Raw genomic sequence first — 23,039 nt, 5'->3', positions numbered from 1 at the left:
GCCCAGCTCACTAATGAGTGATTAGTAAAAAAAAAAAAAAAAAAAAATTAAAAAAAAAATTTAAAAAAATGTTTAAAAAAAATAAAAATAATATGGTAACATATAAAAATCCCCACTGTCACCAACAAAAAAAAAAAAAAATTAATAAGCAAGTCCTAAAATTCTTTATCTTTACAAAAATTCCAGCATGGAAAGAGTTAAAATATTGGCATTACAAATGCCCATAGGGTGTCTCGTATTAAAAAATGCATGAGTGGATGGGATAAATTGAATTGGCCGGGTTCAAAGGTGTCCCAAATATGGGACATGGGGGCAGTAGGATCAGATGTCTAAATGGCCAAAAAATACACACCTCACAAAGGCGGCCTTTTACCTCCCAAATAACCCAACAAACCCATGCATGGGGGATATCGCTGCGCTCAGGAGATGTTACTGAACACATATTGGGGGGTTGTTTGACAGGGACATATACCAGGAGCGATAAATTTATACCTGAAGTACAACGTGTGTGAAAAAAATACAAAAAAATTTACTACCATAAAGTTTCACAAAGGCTGGTGGTAAAATTAGTGCATGGAAAGGGTTAAATTACCAGCATGTGAAATACCTTGGGGTGTCTAGTTTTTAAAAATATATGACTTGATGGGGTAAATTGCATTGGCCGGCTTCAAAGATACCCGAAATGGCACATGGGGGGAAGAATTACCAGATTTGGAAAAAAAGGTTTTGAAATAGCAAAACGCTACCTGTACTTATTGCCCCATAACGTGCAGAAAAAAGCAAAAAAACATAAAAACATTGGGTACTTCTAAACTCAGGACAAATAGTAGAATCTATTTAGCAGGTTTTTTCATTCGTTTTTGCAGATGAGTAAAAGTTTTTTGTTTAAAAAGTGAGAAAAAGTAATTTTTTAACAAAAAATCCCCATATTTTATCATTTTTTTATAGTAAATTAGATGATATGATAAAATTAATGGTATCTAAAGAAAGCCCTGTTTGTCCTGAAAAAAACAATATATAATATGTGTGGGAGCACGAAATGAGAGAGAAGAAAATCACAGCTAAACAGGAACACCGAAAAACATTAAAAGAGCCATTGTCCCACAATATACTACGAGTAATAACCCCTATTGTCCTTAAGGGGTTAAGAGCCTGTCAGAGTTACCACAGCTACTCTCCTTTGGACAAGCCCATGGCCAGCCCCTTCTGGCTATTTAAACAGCAAAGGTTCACTTCCCCCTTGCCCTTGTATTGTTTATAGCTGCAAGTCTATTAGGCTATGTTTCTGATTACCTGTGAATGACCTGGCTTTCCTGATCTCTGTATTCCTGACTTTGCTGATCTCTGTATTCCTGACTGACTCCTGACTTTGATTATCTCTGTATTCCTGACTGACTCCTGACTTTGCTGATCTCTGTATTACTTACACCTGACTTTGCTGATCGCTGTATTCCTGACACCGCCTTGTCTGAGTAGCCTTCTAGGTTCCTGACCCTGGCTTGTCTTTTGGTATACAATCCTGGATCATGATTTGGCTTTGTTTGCTTGGCTATTACAATAAAAGGTGTTTTGTACCTGTCTGTTAGAGTTAGAGTAGTTAGAGTTAAAAAGGTTGGAACAGGTGAGACACAGGAACTTCATATATCTCCTGGCAACAGAGAAAACGCTACATCCTGAAGGTCTGATTTTGTGAAACTATGCATTTATGTTGTGTTTGCTGGGTATGTCCAGTAACAGTCAGAGATGACTGTTTAGTTAGTCCTTTAGTCAGAGCTAGTTTTTCTCTAGTTTATTTTTTTATAATTTATAAATGCACCATTGAATTTAAACCTAAACATTAAAATAAAAAGAATTGAAGGCTGTTATTTCTACCCTTGGAAGACTATTGTCACAAATGGTGGCGTATGTTCGTATAGCACTGAAAAGTCTGTGGATCAAAATGGAAGAAATGCTAAAAGTTTTGCTACAGGTGCGTTACAGCAGGAAACCAACAGGATACCAGCCACACAAATAAGTGAGCAACAGAAAATGTCACGGATACTCTAACAGGAGGTATAAGTGCTAGCTTAATGTTGCTCAGAGAAGGCTTTAAATTGCTTCAGAGTCTCATTTGGGTTAAAATGCAGTACAGTCCCACTGATTCAACTTCCTTTGAGGTGGTGCAGGCTAAGCAATATATGCCCATAAAGTGTACCAGAATGCCTAATATTTATGCCTTTATTTAGTGTATTTATTGGTCACTATTATTCTTGCAGCAACCTGGGACTCTGAATGTGTATGCTTTTTAGGTTGTGTGCTTCCCTTTCTGTATATTTTATTTGTTGTGCATAAATGTTTCAGGTGCCAGGAATATATACATGCAATGTGAGAAGTACTTACTGTGTATATACAATGTTTTCTGGTACAACAGCTCCACCTCTGGCAACTAAGTGTACAAATGTCCCATGTCTGTGTTTAATTGCAGCAGAGGGCAGAGAGGCTTTGGCATTGCTTGACTCTGGCAGTATGGTCACTCTGCTATCAAACAAACCTGATAGGTTGGATACTGACCAAACAAGGTATTTTTATCATATTGTGTGAGTGTCATGAGGATGCCCTAGGGAAAGATTTATTTCATAGATCTGTGGGTCATCACATATAACAAGGGCTCAAAATTAGTAAAAGTAAGAGAAAATGTTAAGGTTTTCAATGGATCCAGACACCTTTCAGAAGATTCAGAATTGTTATACTGTGTTGACAAGAAAGAAACAGATCGTAACTCAGTATTTGTTGGTCCTTTGTGAACATTAATATGTGGTCGGTCCCCCCCTTTGCAGCTGTAACAGCTTTCACTCTTCTGGGAAGGTTTTCCACAAGATTTGGGAATGTTTCTGTGGGGATTGTTGCCCGTTCATCCTGCAGAGTGTTTGTGAGGCTAGAGGGGACATATCAAGACATTTTGGATACTGCTGTGCTTTCAACTTTGTGAGAACAGTTTGAGTAAGGTAATTTTCTAATCCAGCATGGCTGTGCCCCAGTGCACAAAGCAAGGTCCATAAAGACATGGTTGGATTGGATGAGTTTGGGGTGCGAGAACTTGACAGGCCCGCACAAAGCACTGACCTCTATCCCATGGAACACCATTGGGATTATTGTGAGCCAAGCCTTCTCGCCCAACATTAGTACCTGACCTCAAAAATGCTATGCTAGATGAATGGGCAAGTTCCCACAGAATCTTGTGGAAAGCCCTCCCGAAAGAGTGGAAGGTGTTATAGCTGCAAGGGGGGGGCAATGTCTATGTATTTAGAATGTGATGCCCCAATACTTTTGTTCTTACAGGCCTGGGACTGTACCCAAAAATAGCTGCATATTACATTGACAATGTTTTCCCCCAACCTTTTTTGTGATACACAGACACAACCTTCTGATGTCCATGTTAGCTGACCAGTACCCCTACCCCTCATACCCCCCCAGACAACCTCTTTATAGGTGCTTTGTAACATAATATCAGTCATGGCATAATCTTATGGACTTTTTTGAAGTTTAAAAGAAGTATTAAATACTAATAGCAACAAAACCACTTTCATCCACATCACATTCAGAATCTCTTTTCTTTCAATTTTACAAACAAAAACTACAATAAGGATGAAAGGTAGGCCTTCACATATAAGATTAATTATAGTCAGATGTAACTGCTGTTGCTGTCTCTTACATAAATGCATAACAATTGTTTACTCGGTGATGACGTTGATGTAAAATGACATGAGCACCATCATTTTGATGGACTTCTTTGTTGTGCAACTGAGCAGAACTTGAGAGAGATGGGGAGTCTTGTATGTTGCCTGACTTCCAACATCTAGGTGACCTGAGCTCATGGAAGTGACAGGGGTGATGTTTATAGCCGGGGCCTTGTCATTCACAAGGATGATATGCACAAAGTTTTTACAGGTGTCAGTTGAAGTTTTATCATCCAATTCATAACTGATCTGCAAGATGACTGGATTTAAACACCTGAGGCCTGAAACCACACACAATTTCTCCATTCACATGGTTACCATGGCCAACTGCCTTGAGGCCCAGCAGGTGATGTCCTCTATAATGACAGCACTTCCTGAGCGAGATGTACCTTGTCTGCCCATAGCCACCAGTTCCAAGGTGTAAAAAGGAATGCCTCTGATTACATAGCCCTTTAATTAGTAGCAAGATTACGTTGTTCATCCCATCAGCTCTGTTATCACAACTCCTGAATAGTGTCTACAGCAATTGCTAAAGGGATCCTGATGTCCGCAGTGTCGGTTTCTAACACCTCCATGGGTTTACTTTTACCCCCGGACTTTGAGTTGAAGTGCCTGATACAACCTACTATCTTGTAAGAGCAATCTAACTTTCCTACAAAATCACAGGAAAATACTGCACCATTGGCCTTTTCTCTTTTATATTGATTTTTTAGAAATAGAAGAAATAAAGAAAATTTTATTCTGAAGAGCCTGTATACCATCTGTATCTTTGTGAGTGCACCCACTACACATTCATATTATAATTTTTATTTGACATTATTGCACTATTCTTTATTTTTTTCCCCCACATGTACATGCGCCCCTATATCTGTGTTACTTTCTGTTGAACACTGAGAGAAGTGTTGTTCTGGGCCGCTGCAGTACTGTGAGGAAGTACCTTTACATATTTTTTACTCATCCTTTCACCTTAATCTTTGATTCACTACCTGGTGTTTATTCCTTTACCTTTTGGTGTTGCATCTCCATGGGTCTCTCAGGATTAGGAGATGTCAAGATGACTAGGGCTGCAACAACTAATCGATATAATTAATAATAATCGATAATAAAAATCGTTGCCAACGAATTTCATTATCGATTAGTTGAATCGATTTTTATCGATTATAAAATGAGGGTTTTTTCTCTGTAAAATACCCCTAGTTTTATAATACGTTTGTGACCCACATCAGTTCCTACTACCTGTCCCTCCCTGCAATCACTGCTGGAGAAAGAAAGGGGCGGGGCCAAACAGTTGATTGGCCCGCCCATTTCCTATAGCGTCCACATGGCTCAGGACTCAACTGTGAGTATAAAATTAATATTTGGGCTGCTGAAAGTTAGGGGAGGTGGGGGTTAATTTAGGGGCAGTTGTGGTTGATGGGGTCTTCAGGGTTAATTTAGGGGCAGTTGTGGTTGATGGGGTGTTTAGGGTTTATTTAGGGACAGTTGTGGTTGATGGGGTCTTCAGGGTTAATTTAGGGGCAGTTGTGGTTGATGGGGTCTTCAGGGTTAATTTAGGGGCAGTTGTGGTTGATGGGGTGTTTAGGGTTTATTTAGGGACAGTTGTGGTTGATGGGGTCTTCAGGGTTAATTTAGGGGCAGTTGTGGTTGATGGGGTGTTTAGGGTTTATTTAGGGACAGTTGTGGTTGATGGGGTCTTCAGGGTTAATTTAGGGGCAGTTGTGGTTGATGGAGTGTTTAGGGTTAATTTAGAGGCAGTTGTGGTTGAAGGGGTCTTCAGGGTTAATATAGGGGCAGTTGTGGTTGATGGGGTGTTTATGGTTAATTTAGGGGCAGTTATAGTTAATGGGGTGTTTAGGTTTAATTTAGGGGTAGTTATAGTTAATGGGTTAATTTAGAGGCAGTTGTCACAAAGTTCTTGAGAATACAAGTGAGGAACCCAGTATGCAGCAAAGGCACTGATGAATAGTAAGAATCGTCAGACAAGCCGGGTCAGGAGTGGAGAAGGCAGCGAAGTCAGGAACAGGCACGGGTCAGCAACAGAGATGGTAATCATATAAGCCGGATCAGGAGTGGAGAAGGCAGCAAAAGTCAGGGACAGGCACATTTCAGCAAAGGAGAGACAATCAGGTAAGTATACTGTTAAAGGCACTGCTCAGCTAGAACAATAACCGAGCACTGAATGGAAGTCAGTGCTCGGCTTTTGAATCTGCCGCTTCAACCAAGCTCCGCCCCCAACGGGTGACGTAACGCTAGGTACGTTACGTTGCCTCCAGGGAGGCATACTATAAGAGAGGGGGCATGGTTCGCCCCGCACGTACCGCCCATCACTTGTAACGGGGATACCGAGAAGGACCTGCCCCGGGGTGCCTGCTGGATGCTGGCACCTCGAAGCAAGGCCCCGGAACTGCGGGAGAGGTAAGTTTCGAGTATCCCGCTACCTGCGGGTACTCGGGTGAATTGCTTCGTTGCGGTCCGTGATGCGGACCCTGACAACAGTTGTGGTTGATGGGGTCTTTAGGGTTAATTTAGGGGCAGTTGTGGCTGATGGGGTCTTTAGGGTTAATTTAGGGGCAGCTGTGGTTGATGGGGTCTTCAGGATTAATTTAGGGGCAGTTATGGTAAATGGGGTCTTCTCTTCAGGATTAATTTGATGCTGATGACTGAGGGTTAATTTAATTAATTTAATAAGGTTAATTTAAGGTGCAGTTAGAGGTGGGGGGGCAAACTGAGGGGAATCTAAATCCTGGGGGCAGTGATGATTAACCCTGTATTTATTTATAAAAGTATTGTGTCTGTGAATGAGTCTGCAAATCTATGAGTGCACTTTGGCATATCAGGTATACGGCATATCTGGGGAGGATGGAGTGACATATCAGGGGGTATAAGGCATATAGGGTATATAAGGCATATGTGGGGAAGGTGGAGTGGCATATCTAAGGGTATGTGGCATATCTGGGAGGCAGTGTGGGAAGCCTGGGCTCAAATGTGCATAAGTGGGGGGCAGGTTGGGAAATAAAAACAAGAAATGCATTTTTATCAAAGTTTTTTTTATGCTGCCATTTGTTTTTAACATCCTACGTTAGCTTATTAAATTATTTTAAATAAATGAAAAATGTACATTTTTTTTATCCGGGACAGTTGTGGTTGATGGGGTCTTCAGGGTTAATTTAGGGGCAGTTGTGGTTGATGGGGTCTTCAGGGTTTATTTAGGGACAGTTGTGGTTGATGGGGTCTTCAGGGTTAATTTAGGGGCAGTTGTGGTTGATGGGGTGTTTAGGGTTTATTTAGGGACAGTTGTGGTTGATGGGGTCTTCAGGGTTAATTTAGGGGCAGTTGTGGTTGATGGAGTGTTTAGGGTTAATTTAGAGGCAGTTGTGGTTGAAGGGGTCTTCAGGGTTAATATAGGGGCAGTTGTGGTTGATGGGGTGTTTATGGTTAATTTAGGGGCAGTTATAGTTAATGGGGTGTTTAGGTTTAATTTAGGGGTAGTTATAGTTAATGGGTTAATTTAGAGGCAGTTGTCACAAAGTTCTTGAGAATACAAGTGAGGAACCCAGTATGCAGCAAAGGCACTGATGAATAGTAAGAATCGTCAGACAAGCCGGGTCAGGAGTGGAGAAGGCAGCGAAGTCAGGAACAGGCACGGGTCAGCAACAGAGATGGTAATCATATAAGCCGGATCAGGAGTGGAGAAGGCAGCAAAAGTCAGGGACAGGCACATTTCAGCAAAGGAGAGACAATCAGGTAAGTATACTGTTAAAGGCACTGCTCAGCTAGAACAATAACCGAGCACTGAATGGAAGTCAGTGCTCGGCTTTTGAATCTGCCGCTTCAACCAAGCTCCGCCCCCAACGGGTGACGTAACGCTAGGTACGTTACGTTGCCTCCAGGGAGGCATACTATAAGAGAGGGGGCATGGTTCGCCCCGCACGTACCGCCCATCACTTGTAACGGGGATACCGAGAAGGACCTGCCCCGGGGTGCCTGCTGGATGCTGGCACCTCGAAGCAAGGCCCCGGAACTGCGGGAGAGGTAAGTTTCGAGTATCCCGCTACCTGCGGGTACTCGGGTGAATTGCTTCGTTGCGGTCCGTGATGCGGACCCTGACAACAGTTGTGGTTGATGGGGTCTTTAGGGTTAATTTAGGGGCAGTTGTGGCTGATGGGGTCTTTAGGGTTAATTTAGGGGCAGCTGTGGTTGATGGGGTCTTCAGGATTAATTTAGGGGCAGTTATGGTAAATGGGGTCTTCTCTTCAGGATTAATTTGATGCTGATGACTGAGGGTTAATTTAATTAATTTAATAAGGTTAATTTAAGGTGCAGTTAGAGGTGGGGGGGCAAACTGAGGGGAATCTAAATCCTGGGGGCAGTGATGATTAACCCTGTATTTATTTATAAAAGTATTGTGTCTGTGAATGAGTCTGCAAATCTATGAGTGCACTTTGGCATATCAGGTATACGGCATATCTGGGGAGGATGGAGTGACATATCAGGGGGTATAAGGCATATAGGGTATATAAGGCATATGTGGGGAAGGTGGAGTGGCATATCTAAGGGTATGTGGCATATCTGGGAGGCAGTGTGGGAAGCCTGGGCTCAAATGTGCATAAGTGGGGGGCAGGTTGGGAAATAAAAACAAGAAATGCATTTTTATCAAAGTTTTTTTTATGCTGCCATTTGTTTTTAACATCCTACGTTAGCTTATTAAATTATTTTAAATAAATGAAAAATGTACATTTTTTTTATCCGATTAATCGGAAAAAAATATCGGCCAACTAATCGATTATGAAAATAATCGTTAGTTGCCGCCCTAAGGCTAGGTTTCCACTTGGGTTTTTGTCCTGCGTTTTTTTCTTGATGAAAAACGCCAAGAAAACTGCCACTGTATTTACCTGCGTTTTGGCGTTTTTTCTGGCGTTTTAGCCTTTCTGTGGAAATTGCTTTTTTTGACCTTAGGCAGTTTTTCCAGCCTTTACAAATTAGAAGTTTCACCCAGCTAAAAGGGATTAGGATAAATGGCAAGTATCTGCCCCCTCCTGATGTCATTTACTTGGTAGAGTTCTACTTAAACTCGCCCCGGCGGACCCTTTTGTCTCTTTTCTGTGGTTTGTAAGGCATGCTTTATTCCGAATGTCTGCTCCTCTAGGAAGATTGGCCCCAAATGATGGTGCAAATTGTTTGCTGTTGCTTTTGGCACGCAGGATCCAGTTGGGTATGTTTTTTTCTCTCCCGTAGACTTCTATTGGAGAAAAACGCCAAGATTTCCTTGCAAAAAAAAGTGTCAACATGCTGCGATTTTGAAAAACTGCCACAGAGCCCAAAAAAGCAGAAAAACGCCAAAGAGGACTGAAAAAACGCCAAACAGAAAAACGCCAAGTGGATATGACATTGTGCGATTTCCTACTGAAGAACAGCTAACATCTGGCTGCAGCGGTTTTTCACAAAAAAACGCCGTGTGGCTGAATTGGCGTTTTTAGCAAAAAAAAAAGTGGAAACCTAGCCTAAAGATGACCTTTCACATCACCTTTGACTGAATAAGACTGAGTTACTCCCTTGTGTAATCTAACAGCAAGAACCAAAGTACAGACCCATTGTACAGCGCTACAGAATATAATGGCGATATATAAACCAATAAATAATACAGTTAAGAGACTAGTTGCAAATCTGCTCCTAGTCCCCCTTATCCATGTCACTCACCCAGACATGGATGACAGAGATGGTCAGCTGCTTCATCACATAAGAACTTCTGTCAGAGTCTAGTGCTCTGATAAAACAGCTATAACGTGTATGCAGGTTTTATGGGTAGTTTCACAGAATTACGAGAAATCCCCCAAATCGTCAACGGCACTGGGGGAACATTTAGTTTTTTGGGGGGTTGATTATTCTACTGGAATGGTTACAATGTGTTTGGGCGGATTTTCAGCTTTTGCCAGATGCGGGTCATCTCCGATCTTACGCCATGGTCTGCTGAGACCCCCGGTGTTTGTCAGTGTGTGCGCACAATAAGCATAGGTACGTTAACAGAACCTGCCAGCGGGCCGTACGGCGCACGAGCCAGAGTTACGCACACTCTATGGTAAACGCCCATTAGCAGACAGCATGCGTAGGAAGAGCTGATAGCAGGAGCCTAATAACGTCCCATGTCCGAGCTGCCCCGCTCCCGACGTATTGCCCTCAACTGTCATGGCCGCGTTTGCTCCGGATATTGCGCGACAGAATCGCTTCTCGTCGCTTAGTTAACGTCACAACTGAGCGCTGGTTGGTCAGTGAATACATGGCTGCACAGCGCCTGTTGGCTATGGTGCCCTTGTCACATACTGTGTTACAAACTCGTCATAAGCAAGGGACGCGCGGCCAGATGAGGTGTCACCGCACCCGGGCACCAGTTAATTAATTCGTAAATCGATTAATTATTAGTTTCTTGTCCCCGTCTACGACTTGGCGGGAAAGTTGTTATCTGGCGTATCCGACAGCGAACATGGCAGATGTCACTAGTGTGTCCCTGTGTCAGGAAGAGGGATGGTAAGACACATATGTTTCATGCTTATGCATCCTTAGTCTATATGTATAATAATACACCCCAGCAGGCCGCAGAGCCGGGCACAGTGCTGTAGGCATTAATATTCACTTTCTATCCACTAGCCTCCATGTTTTTTTAATAATTAGAATGCATGTATCATCCACGTGCAGTCGCCTGTGAATTGTGTGTGACTTGGTGCTTCATTACACTCGTATGCAGTTTAGTTTATCTGCTGAAGTAAAATGGTAGGAAATACCTTCAGTAGCAGCTCATCTAGCATGAAGGGGTCTTGCTACTGCAGGTTATAATGCACATTCATGATAATGTGATGTCCGTATAGAAGTATACATGCTCACAGGAATGATACGCGGAGAACCTCTTTAATAAACCTTTATTCTTGCTGATTAAAATGACAGCGTACAAAAGACTCTTCATTTAAAATGGAACCAGCACTTGTGGTGTTCCTCTTCTGTTGCTACTTTGTAGTTAATGCATGTGGAGGCTTCGTGGCACTGAGCCTACATTGCTTTGGGAATATATACATTTTTGGATGAGATGATGTCTAGAATATATATAATTCTCTCACACTCTATCATTCTCGCTCGCTTGCTGTCTTTCTATAGATGTCTCTCACTCTCAAGTTGATAGCTCTCTGTATATCTGTCATTCTTTATAATCTCTATCTATATGATTATAATATAATGTAGAGATTGATTTATGATCTGTCTGATCTCTTAAATGCTACTCCATATAACTTTGTATGTCCATCTTAGGTGCTTGATATATTCCATTAGTCTACAAACTCTGAAGATTTACTTATCTTGAAACATGTTTAATTGGAACACATGTAAAAGGACACAGTATAGGTTTAGATGATCTGCAAGGCTGTTTGGGGAGTTTAGCAGCTTGGTGGCGTAGTGATTATAGAGTGGTTCACTGGCTGTTGCAGTGTTATATATATTTCTCATAGTTTGTGATATAGAGCCGTGGTTTCTAGTTTCTCACTTCTAAAATGCAAACAGTGTTAAGAGACATTTTATTATGTGCCGTAAATGAATTTCACCCATCTTAAAAGCAGAGTTTAATGTCCCATACAGCCTCACCAAAGAAGAATGTATGTTAATTTGCATTATTTAAAAGTGTACCCCCCCAAAAAAAAATACCCCCCCTCTATGGTCTAAAGGTCTTCAGCTAATCCGTGTCAGAAAAGCCTTCCCAAATGGCGGTGTTTTCTACACATGTGACCGAGCTGTGGGGTCTCTTTAGACCTTTGATAGCTGTTCCACTGGGGGTGGGAAAGGAACTAATGCATGTGGGGGGTTTCTGTAGAAGAGGGACATCTCAGCTATCAAATACATATGTTATATGAAACTTCTCTTTAAAGGGAAATTCCCATCGTTTTATTTACTAGTATCTATTTAAAAGTTATGTATGTTAATATTGTGCTGTTTTGTCTTAATGTTTTCAGCCAGCTGCCTGTTAGCCATACAGATGTGTTCCATCTCTGTTCTCCTAGCCCAATCTACTAGACCAAAGCCCTGATTTTTGTAGTTGGATACTGCCTGTGTTAAGCAGCTCTGGTGGTGTTTGAGTAGAGAAAGCCGCCTAAAATAAATCGGTCTTCAGATAAATAGAATTGTTGAACCATAATTATCCAGGCAGACTTCATTAGCATTACTTAAATGGTGTCGCTGGAATGCCTCGACCAGGAGGCATCCAGCGACACCAAACACTTACCTCTGGATGGGCTGTGACCGCTTCAGAGAGCGGTCACAGCCGCAGCTGCCGGTGTTCTTCGCCATCAGCAAGATGGCGGCCACCCTGTAAAAAAAACAATCAAGTTTTATAAGTTCGCTAGATGGTCTCCAGACCCTCTAGAGAACTCTGGCTCCACTTGCAGGTTAAATACAGGTACTGCATTCAACCATGCAAGTCAATGGAGCCCAGCTTTCTAATCACAAAAAAAAAATGTGCTAACATTTAAAAATAATTATGCAGTGATGTCACTAGATGAACCATCCAGTACCAGCAAACTGTGTAAAAAAAATAAATATAAAAAAAAGTATTAAAAAAAATAAATAAATAAAAAAATTTATTATTTTGAGCAAGTGCTAAAATTTCTCAAAAATCTCAACAAAGAGTTAAAATTAAAAGCACTTCAAATACCCAAGGGGTGTCTAATATAAAAAAAAAATGGCTGATGGGGTAAATTGGAGTGGCCGAGCTCAAAGATAGGGCATAGGTACAGACTTTCCAAAATGGAGAAAAAAAGCGCACTTCCCAAATGTGGCATTTTAAATCTCAAACAACACGACAAACCCATGTCGTTGATCACTGCACTCAGGAGGTGTTCCTGAACACACATTGGGGTGTTGTTTGACAGTGACATATACCAGAACCTGTATATCTATAACTAAAGTACAATTTGTGTGGAAAAAAAATAAAAAAAATTACTATTACAAAGTGTAGTTGTATAATTGGTGCATGGAAAGGGTTAAAATAACAGCATCTGGAATAACCTGGGGTGTCTAGTTTTCAAAAATATATGGTTTGAATGGGTTAAATTGAGTTAACCGGCTTGAAAGATGTTCCAAAGAGGAGATGGAGGCAGACTGACCAGATTTGTTAAAAAAGATTTGGAAATCATAAAACGCTGCTTGTACTTATTGCCCTATAACTTACAAAAAACAGCAAAAAAACATTGGGTATTTCTAAACTCAGGACAAGTAGTAGAATCAATTTAGCTAGTTTTTTTACTTGCTTTTTTAGGTGAGTAAAAGATTTTTCAAATAAAAGTCATAAAATGTGTTGTTTTTTTTTTTTTAAAAAATTTTTCACCATTTTTTTTATTTTTATTTTTTATAGTAAATAAGATGATACGATCAAAATAATCTGGTATCTGAAGAAAGCCCATCTTGTCCTGAAAAAAACAATATATAACTTATGTGGGTACACTAAATGGGTGAGGAGAAAATTACAGCTGAACACAAGTACCACAAAAGTGTCAAAACAGCCTCGGTCCCACAGGGTACAAAACGAAAAATGAGCCCGGTCCTTAAGGGGTTAAGGAACTGGATCTTTGGTCTAAGAAGACAAAGCCAGAACCCATCCAAATAGATAATATGCAGCTGCCTATAAACATTATATCAGGGCTCGACAAATCCTAGGTGGCACCTAGGTGTTTGTCAGCCTCTTACATCTACCAGGAGTCTGGGCAGACAGCACAGCCACTTCGAGCCCGAGCCTGAGATCACTCCCACGGAGTGATCCTGTAGGCCAGGGGTTCTCAAACTGCGGCCCTCCAGCTGCTGCAGGACTACATCTCCCATACTCCTCAGCCAGCCCCTTAGCTGAAGGAGCATTATGGGAGATGTAGTCCTGCAGCAGCTGGAGGGCTGCAGTTTGAGAACCCCTGCTGTAGGCTGAAAACGCGGTTGCAGGAAAACCAGCAATCGTGTTTTCAGCTGCTACAGGCAGCTTCAGGGAAGGGGGTTGTGTGTTGATTGGGTCCCCACACAAGTGTGGGGACCTGACACAACACCCCCCTGCTGCCTGATTGCTCCATGAGAGCGACAGTGCAGCGTTAACCCCTTCAGCATTTAGGGGTTAATTCCCGTTTTGCAAGGGCCTCTGCTACTGGTGGTCTGCCTGGAAGCCCAGGCAGACCAGCAACCGCAAAAACGAGCCCCCACAAGCCCTTTGATGACTTCTGTAGGCTAGGCATGGAAGCCTACAGCAGTCATCAAAGAGACTCCCCCTGCAATGGATGGCCTATAGACCAGCAATTGCGTCCCAGCTGCCAGAGGCAGCTTCAGGGACAGGGGAGAGGGTTCTTCGGTCTCCACATGAGTGTGGGGACCTGATACAACACCCCCCTGCTGCCTGATCGCTCCATGAGAGCGACAGTGCAGCGTTAACCCCTTCAATGCCACAATTGTGTATGACACATTCGTGGCATTGCAGGGGTTAAAATTTGTCCCCAAAAGCTTGTGGGGACTAAATATCAGTCAATGCTGTGCTCCAATGGAACATCAGCATTGAAAGAGTTAAAAAAAAACAAAAACAAACAAAAAAAAAAAAAAACAGCACTGACCTGGAAGTCCAGGGTGCTTCCAGGTCAAACGCTGTGAGTTTAGTAAGTGGGCTGATGATGATCAGATCCCTCCTGACCAACTGTTAGTTTTAAAAAAAATCCTGGCTCCTAACTTTTTTAGCTGGCGCCTAGATTCACAACAAGCCCTGTCAATTTGTCAAGCCCTGCATTATATAATGCAAAAACTAGGATTGTGTTTAATTTTTTTTTTTTAAAAAAATATTTATTAAAAGCACACTTTTTTCCTCTTAACAACCTCTCTGTGCTTAAAACCCTGTAATTTGCTGCGGCACAATGTTATTCCTGTCTGAGCAATTTCTGCAAATTCATATCGTTACAGGGCTTTACTTTCTGTGTGTTTCTGTAAAATGTGATTGTTTTTAGCAGTCCCTAACCCGTGGTTCCCTGCCGGCACATTATGCAGCCTTTAGGTTTTAACTGCCTCTTTCCACGTTAATCGTTAAAATTGATTTTTGTTTGTGTTCAATGCAGATTGACTAACGACTTGGAGCCAACTTTCAGTGGGAAAGCAAGTTAAAAACTGTTGGGTCACAAAACTTTCTTTTGCGATATTGTGTTATTGCTGTTCAGTCTGAAATTGCTGTCGGTGATGTTTTGTAATGAGCCCAATTTTATTATTGTATGTTTTGAGCTGATTGTTACGGATCGATAATTATGGTATTTTTAATTAGTTTAGGTTCATGCTGTTATGGTACCATAATTATTGCTGTGTTGTTTGGGCCATAAAAATCTAAAATCGACAACTATGAGTAATCTTTCTCCAAGTATGTTACGTGTTACATATTGCTAGCGGTCAAATGCAATTGTTACACAGGGCTGAACCAAATCGGGTCTTAAGGTTGCAGCACCTGGAATAACAACCAAAACAGCACCCTGATTTTGGCAAACAATTAGGAACAATGGGTATAATGAACTGCAAGGTTCCCGTTTTAGAATTCATATACCCACAGCTGAAAACTAGATCTGCTAAAGCTGAGAAATGCACAAATCTGGCTTGTTGATTTACTAAACTGTGAGCTATAGTGAGAGTTACTTAAATGAGCAGTAATGGAGGGCTTACCCAAATAAATGGGATGACATGTTATGTATTACTCCCATTCGCCTACACCCAACAGAGAGAGAGAGAGAGTGTGTGTGTTGGCATACAAAAAAATGCTGACTTGCTGCTGAAGCATTGTGTCATTATTATTATTATTACCTTGGATCTAGGTTCACGGTCGCGTCCGGCTGCAGTGCATGCGTGCCGTTAGCGTGTGTGTCGACACAGGCGAGCCACATGGCAATGTCACCGGGCTCCTCTCCTTTCACAGTTTGTCTAAAACCATTGCTCCTTTTCATGGTTAATTCCTCGTTCCACATGTTGGTCGGTTATTTTTGTTTTCTAAGCGGTTTGTACACATCCTAATCTTCTCTCCTTAAAACACAAACACGTCTCAACAATTTCAAGCTGTATAGAAGTCTACTTTGGTTTCACATCTTGTAAAATGGAGCATTTTTCTATACCTGAAATGGAAATTCTTTAAAATGTTAGAATGTTCTTTTTTTTCTGTGTTTTAAGTGCACAAATGGCCCTTTTTAGCATACACAGCCGTGCCGCATCGTTTTGGGTAGCTTGCTTTTGTGCTCCACTTCACTTCTGCGCTTTGATTCTCCATCTTTCAGTCTCTTCTCTGCGCTATTAAATTGGCATTCTTGCTCTTCAATACCTTGACAGTTCATTTTAGTTTGCCGGTTCTTTTGATTCATTTCTTTTTTGCTATCACACTTTCCACCTTTAAGATATTGTACTGAAAGTCCCCATGCCAATCATTTTTATCCCACACGTCCGGATTTTTAAATATGGCCAAGACAATTGCTCAGGAAGAAAATACCCGCTTGGTAAATGTTTCAAAACACGAAGTGAAAAGCATTTACATGTCTGTCTATTGTGTACAGTATCTCGGGTTCTCTTGAGGCCGTGTTTGATAAGACTTTTTTTGAGCAGAGTGAATGCTGCGGAGGGCAGGGCGGAAAGGGCTGTTGGCATTAGAGGTCTGGTTTGCGGAACGTTTAACACCGAACAGCAAGACTTTTTGGGGACTTTCAATTCCAGATTCCTTCTTTTTCGATTTGCATCGCCGTCTGCTCTCCTGTTAAGTATTTGAGCAAATACACTTACGGTGCGAATAAAACAGCAGGGTTGTTGCTTCTGGAAAACCTCGTTGCTCTAATCCTAGCAGAGCGGAAAACTCGTTGTACTTCCCTAGTGTTTCCAATGAGCCGGGTGAGCAAACCTTTCCAGTCGTGAGCAGTAAGAAAAGAAGACTTTAGACCCGGGACTGTTGGTGACGTAATACGTGTTGCCTTTTGGTTAATGGCTTTCCTTTTAAACTTAAGTGGAAAGCCCTAAACAAAAGGTTTTCCCAACAAACACCCCCCCCGAGTAAATAGCTTTCTTTTCCCCGAGCATTTGCAATGAAGAATATTAATATATATATGTGTATATGTGTATATATATATATGTGTATATGTGTATATATATATATATATATATAACTTAAACTCGTTTGAGGGGCAGAACATATTGTTTTACAAAACTAATTTTTAATAACCATAACAGTTCCTCGCTAAGGAGGTTTTTATTTTATATCCATAATGTTGATAAATCATTGCTAAGCTCTGGTGTGGCTGCAGGAACCCACGAGATGATGCTCTGTTTAGAGCTGAAACAACGAATCGATAAAATCGATAATAATCGATAACGGAAATCATCGATAACGATTTCCGTTATCGATTAATCGAGTGATCAATTCGTTGTTGGAGCACTCGGCTCCTTTTACTTACCTCCGCGAGCGTTCCCCGCTTCTGCTACACGCTCTGCAGTCTCCGCCTTCTTTCAGCTACGTGACGGATGTGACGCGTTCCGGAGGTAAGTATTCTTCATGTCTATGTGCACGGATCGCACAGAGCCACTCGCACAGAGCGAATCGCTCTGTGCGAGTGGAGCCACTCGCACAGAGCGAACCGCTCTGTGCGAGTGGCTCCACTCGCACAGAGCGGTTCGCTCTGTGCGAGTGGCTCCACTCGCACAGAGCGGTTCGCTCTGTGCGAGTGGCTCCACTCGCACAGAGCGGTTCGCTCTGTGCGAGTGGCTCCATTCGCACAGAGCGGTTCGCTCTGTGCGAGTGGCTCCATTCGCACAGAGCGGTTCGCTCTGTGCGAGTGGCTCCATTCGCACAGAGCGGTTCGCTCTGTGCGAGTGGCTCCATTCGCACAGAGCGGTTCGCTCTGTGCGAGTGGCTCCATTCGCACAGAGCGGTTCGCTCTGTGCGAGTGGCTCCATTCGCACAGAGCGGTTCGCTCTGTGCGAGTGGCTCCATTCGCACAGAGCGGTTCGTGAGTGTGGGTGCAGGGCAGAGTGGGGGTGCAGGGCAGAGTGGGGGTGGGGGTGCAGGGCAGAGTGGGGGTGGGGGTGCAGGGCAGAGTGGGGGTGGGGGGTGCAGGGCAGGAGACTGGGTGCAGGGCAGAGTGGGGGTGGGGATGCAGGGTGTGAGTGTGGGTGCAGAGCAGAGTGGGAGACTGGGTGCAGGGCAGAGTGGGGGTGGGGATGCAGGGCAGGGTGTGAGTGTGGGTGCAGGGCAGAGTGGGTGCAGGGCAGAGTGTGAGTGTGGGGGCAGGGCAGAATGTGGGGGCAGGGCTGGGTGCAGGGCAGAGTTAGAGACTGGGTGCAGGGGCACAGTGCAAAGTGCTGGGTGCAAAGTGCCAGGGCTGGGTGCAAAGTGCTGGGTGCAAAGTGCCAGGGCTGGGTGCAAAGTGCTGGTGCAAAGTGCTGAATGCTGGGTGCAAAGTGCTGGATGCAAAGTGCCAGGGCTGGGGCAAAGTGCTGGGTGCAAAGTGCTGGGTGCAAAGTGCCAGGGCTGGGTGCAAAGTGCTGGGTGCAAAGTGCTGGGTGCAAAGTGCTGGGTGCAAAGTGCAAAGTGCTGGGGCAAAGTTTCTTGAACAGTAATAGTCCACCTCTTTTCAGAATGTTTGGGGTTATTTTGTTTCATAAATATTGTGTTTGGGTTCTTGTACTTTGAAAATATTGTTTTTTATTACATCATAACAAAATAAGAATGTTAATGTAAATTTTAAGTTGTTTTTTAACATCCAGTTCATTAAATTCTTTTAAATAAACGAAAAATTTGCATATTGTTTTTTTTTATCCGATTAATCGATTAATCGAAAAAATAATCGGCCGATTAATCGATTATTAAAATAATCGTTAGTTGCAGCCCTAAATAAAAGCATGAATTTTCCGATTGCGACACTATTGGTGGTTCTTCTGTGATGGCAGCCGCACACGCTAAGAGTTACAGAGAAGGGGATTCATCGATATGCTGATTCTGCCATCTTCTGCTCGAAATGTCGCTTTCTTTGAAGAATTCCTAAACTTTTAAACTAAATGTCTCCATAAGGATTCTATTGATTTACAATCAAGTATTGCAAGATATGGGTAATTTTGACAAGTCAATTATTTGCTGTGACAGCACCTAAAATTGGATTTAGTAGTTTGAACAGCTTTTCCGTGGGCCGGATTAGCCGTATTTTGCGCTGTAGATGCGCGATGGGGAAACACACAGCAGCATTCCTGTCCCGTATATGATTTCTTGCTACCTGTGGAAACGGTCAAGCAGGATTGAAGGGTTTGAAATTGGTAATTGAAGCACAGAAAGGTGTGTGCGTATCTTCAAAGTGATGTCTCAGTCTGGAGGCGATGGCAATAGAATTCGAAAGAGCCTTAAATCGGTTTTCTTTTATAGTATCGACGTTTATTGAAATGACTGATCCCCGGCTCACCCCGTGTCTCTTTTTGTATTTCATCTGAACTGTTATGTGAAGAAACGGCTTTGATAAGACCATTCTGGTACCGCAGACCATGTCTTTCTTGATGTCGGAGCTTCAGAAAATCCCCCGTAGAGTATGGCATGTTATTTGACAGTCCCGAAAGGTTGTGATTTCACCTTGGAGAGGTAGTTCTTAGTGCTGTATCCGTAGTGTGAACTAGCCCCCGCGCTGTTGTGCTTTGTGTTACAAAGTAGTACCGGTAACATACATGTAGGCGCAGCTTATAGCAAGATGCTTCCTTAGATGTGTAACACGGCGGCTGCTAAAGTCCGACATTACAGAAGACAAGGATAAATAACCTAAATGTCACTGCGTTTTATTCGTTTACCATAAATTAAAAATATAGATATTTTTTGCATGATTTACTCCTCTCCAGTGGAAAAAAATAAATACTGAATGCGTGCCCCCCCCCAAAGCGGGTTTGGTTTAATACGTAGTAGCTCCTTGTAAAACTTGTAGTAAAATCTCACATATAGGTCCTGTTTGTTGAGAGTTCTCAAATGACCAAAAAAGTAAACATTTATTTTTACTATTGTGATATTTATTTAGAAGTGAAATAAAAAAAAAAAAAGAAAATAATTTGTTGCTAATAAGCGGCGAAACCGTGTGTGAATGTCAGCGGGATTCTATGTTTCTGGTAGGCCGAAGCGTATATATGCACAGAAACAGAGCTTCGTTTTCACACGACTTCCTCCATAAATATTGTTTTGCTATATTTAGTTTGGGTCATAAACAGGACATTTTGCCTCTGCTGCCAAGAGACGCATCAAAGAAGTAAATCCGATTTATAATATCTGTGCATTCAAAATCTTAACCATTTCCTTCTGTGCCTGTGACTCAGTCCTTTCACGTCTGAAGGGGAATAAAGCCTATATGATTCCCTTTATTCACTTTTTATTCTGCCTCAAAGTAGCTTGTCTTAAAAAATAAAAATAAAAAAACTGGAATGCGGTCAAATATTTACAATTATATATATATTTTTAGATTTGCTTCTGCAATGAACATTTGTTAAACTTTTCCCACGCCTTTTCAGTTTAAGACCCCCCCCCACGTGTAATTTAAAATCTTTAATATAAGTAGAATGCATGTTTTTGATAACAGGTTTAAAAAGCTAATCTAACCCAAAGCTTGTGTAATTGAAGGTAGTAATTCATTATTGAATGTGTTCTTAAACTGCTTTGATTGCCATGTAGAGCCTGCTAATTCATTTTAAAATTCCCATTTTAAATGATGTCTTTAGGTTCTTCACTATTTAAACAATGAACTTAACAGTTCAGTCTTCCCAAGTAAACGTATCATTTTATAGTTTCAGAATGATGCTGCTGGTCCAGGATTGTGACCTTGTTTGCCCACTTATTAGGTTACGTCTCTGTATTCGGTTATTACATTTTGTGTCCTATAGAAGAAACATATATGGAGAATGCCTAATGATAACAAGTGTAAGCTTGTGTCCTGATATGTTGTTGCATGGGCAGTCATAATGCTCGCCCAGTCCAAGTATACACACGTGTACACACACACACACACACACACACTTTCATTGTGAAGGCACAGTTGGTTCCAACTGGTCTTCTATAGGAAATAACTTGTTCACTGTCCCATTTATAATTGATTTACCAGAAAAGATGTCTGGCTCGGTGCTCAGAAATAAAATGAGATGACTCCTTTGTGCCAATTTGAAATTAGTGTGTGTGTTTTTTTTTTGTTTGTGATATTGTTTGGGGGTAGAAGTGCATCCGCACATGCGTCCTTTGCATCAGGATTCAAGGGTAACTCTGCCCTTTTAAGTGCTGTTAATGGACGCAAAATAACATCGTTTTTGAAATGCCAGAGCTCTCCAAAAGATCTTCTAAAAGCTACTCGCAATTATTTCAAGTTGGATATTGCATTTTCCAATGTTATATTTTGTTCTAAATCATGTCCGGAAATGTATTTGCTCCCGAGTTCTAGAGATTGGTTCATTGTAGTGATTTTTTGGGGGGGCTAATTGCTAGCTCTATGTCTGTGGGTACTTCTTTCATTGGCGCTGCTGATGCACCCAGACAAAGGTGTCCATGTCAAAGCAGACGAGGGGTTCATAAACACAATAAGATTTTGCATAATAGCACTGTTCAGGAGGCATTGCTATGATAGAGTGGAGTTTAGATTTATTTTAATAAACAGTTATATTATTCTTTAATACCATATATTGTAACTCACTACAATAGACTTTACTAATAGGAAATGATTTGTATTAATTCATGTCAGCCGCTGTCTGTCTCTTTAAATTCCCTGTGCTGTGTCTAGACCTTCACATTATCCTGATTAAAACTTTGAAGATGGCATATGCTGTGGAACAAAGATTGTAAATGGCGTTTTTATTAATAGCCTTTAATCTTGTCTAATTGACATCACTTGCCATTTCATAATTAGAAGCAGTTGTGTTTTCCTTCTTGAGCAAGCGTTTTATTCTCTGCTTGTAGGCTTTACGCTGTTTTAAATGAATACTTGTGTTGTATCCACAGTCTGAGATTGTATTTAAGATATTTTTGTGTAGGATTTCCGTGATCTTTGATCTCCATGTGTATATATTGGCACGCTGTGCTCGTCTCATTTGTGAAATCTTAAAGGGCTGTTCCGCCCGTTCTGCAGAATTGAACACTTTTGTAACCGAGCACATCCGTTCTGGTACTATTTAATCTTGCTGCCCACAGTAAAATCATTAGTTTCAGAAAAACTGCAACTGATACATGAAAAAAGCTTTAATTTTGGGTGCCGATTCTGAGTGTTTCCAATAAAACCTAAGCCTAGTTCATAGCCCATTGCCTGTTAAATTAGCCATTTTTGCAGCTTTGGGTTTAGTGGACGTTTGTCGCTAGAGGATCGTAGACTCGGTTGAACAGGTATCTCATAATATGAGTTATACATATTCCTGTTATCTGGGAAGTGTAATAGTGTAGAAACACAGACTGACGGCTTTATATTGAGGAATACACTCTGGGATTCCGGTATACTCTTTACAAGGCGTTTAGTTTTATGCCACTGGGTGAAACCTAGAATAAATTGGAATATTTTGTTTTCTCATGTCTTTCCCCTAAGCTCAGCGAATGCCAAGCAATAACAATTCTTTTATTCCAAAGAAAACCCCATATCTAAACATTCCAGATCTTTAATTGTGCTCCATTAAGCTCATGGAGGATTGTCCTGGTCTATCAACATGAATGCCATATTAAATCATTCCAAGTGACTTACTGGTTATACAATAGAGTTAGCACCCCAAAAAATCCTTGTTTCCTTTCTCACTTTCAGCAAATGGTAGTAGAGTTGTTTTCTCTACGTATTTTGTTTTGAGTTTGTGAAGTGATTTCTTATAGTTGAATTGTTTGGGCGAATTTCCTTTTTGTATTAGAATCCTACACCGATACAAATTTTTCTGCATGCAAATCATTGCCTGTGCTTTTCTTTTACAGTAGGAAAATGAGACTTCTGTTTTGTGAAAGTGGAAAGTGTACCTAAGTATCATGCTTGTAACCAAAGTGCTCAATGCTGGCCTTAAAATCCAAGGGGAAGGATAGCGGCCAGTTGCATATATGCTAGATGTATATGCCTACCTTTCCCTGGCATCAGACAGACGTCCCTGTGTATCTGGAAGACTCTGAATTTATGAGCTGCACTAATGTGCTAAACGGGCTGGCTTTTAACCCTTTATAGACCAACTCTAAAGATGTAAAGTTGCATTCAGAAAGGGTCAAGTCTATCCAGCCTTTTTTGTTTGCATGTAGGTCAAGTTGTCATGAGATGACCTAGCCTGTATGTGCAGGAGCCAGCATTGCTGACCGCTCTG

The 23,039-nt window shown here is 41.7% G+C and overlaps 1 protein-coding gene across 1 annotated transcript in view; it reads left to right on the top strand.

Moving 5' to 3' along the window:
* The first annotated feature begins 10,045 nt into the window (after positions 1-10,045).
* TDRD3 (tudor domain containing 3) overlaps positions 10,046-23,039 on the top strand; it is a 109,169-nt gene continuing 96,175 nt past the window's right edge. The window contains exon 1 of the mRNA XM_053455429.1: positions 10,046-10,238. Coding sequence (XP_053311404.1) covers positions 10,195-10,238 — 44 coding nt within the window. The 5' untranslated portion in view covers positions 10,046-10,194. The remainder of the gene's footprint in view (positions 10,239-23,039) is intronic.

This window comes from Spea bombifrons, chromosome 2 (genome assembly GCF_027358695.1).
Source record: "Spea bombifrons isolate aSpeBom1 chromosome 2, aSpeBom1.2.pri, whole genome shotgun sequence".
Lineage (NCBI taxonomy): Eukaryota > Metazoa > Chordata > Amphibia > Anura > Pelobatidae > Spea > Spea bombifrons.
Note: the sequence above shows the minus strand (reverse complement) of the source record. Positions and strands in the feature narration are given on the sequence as shown.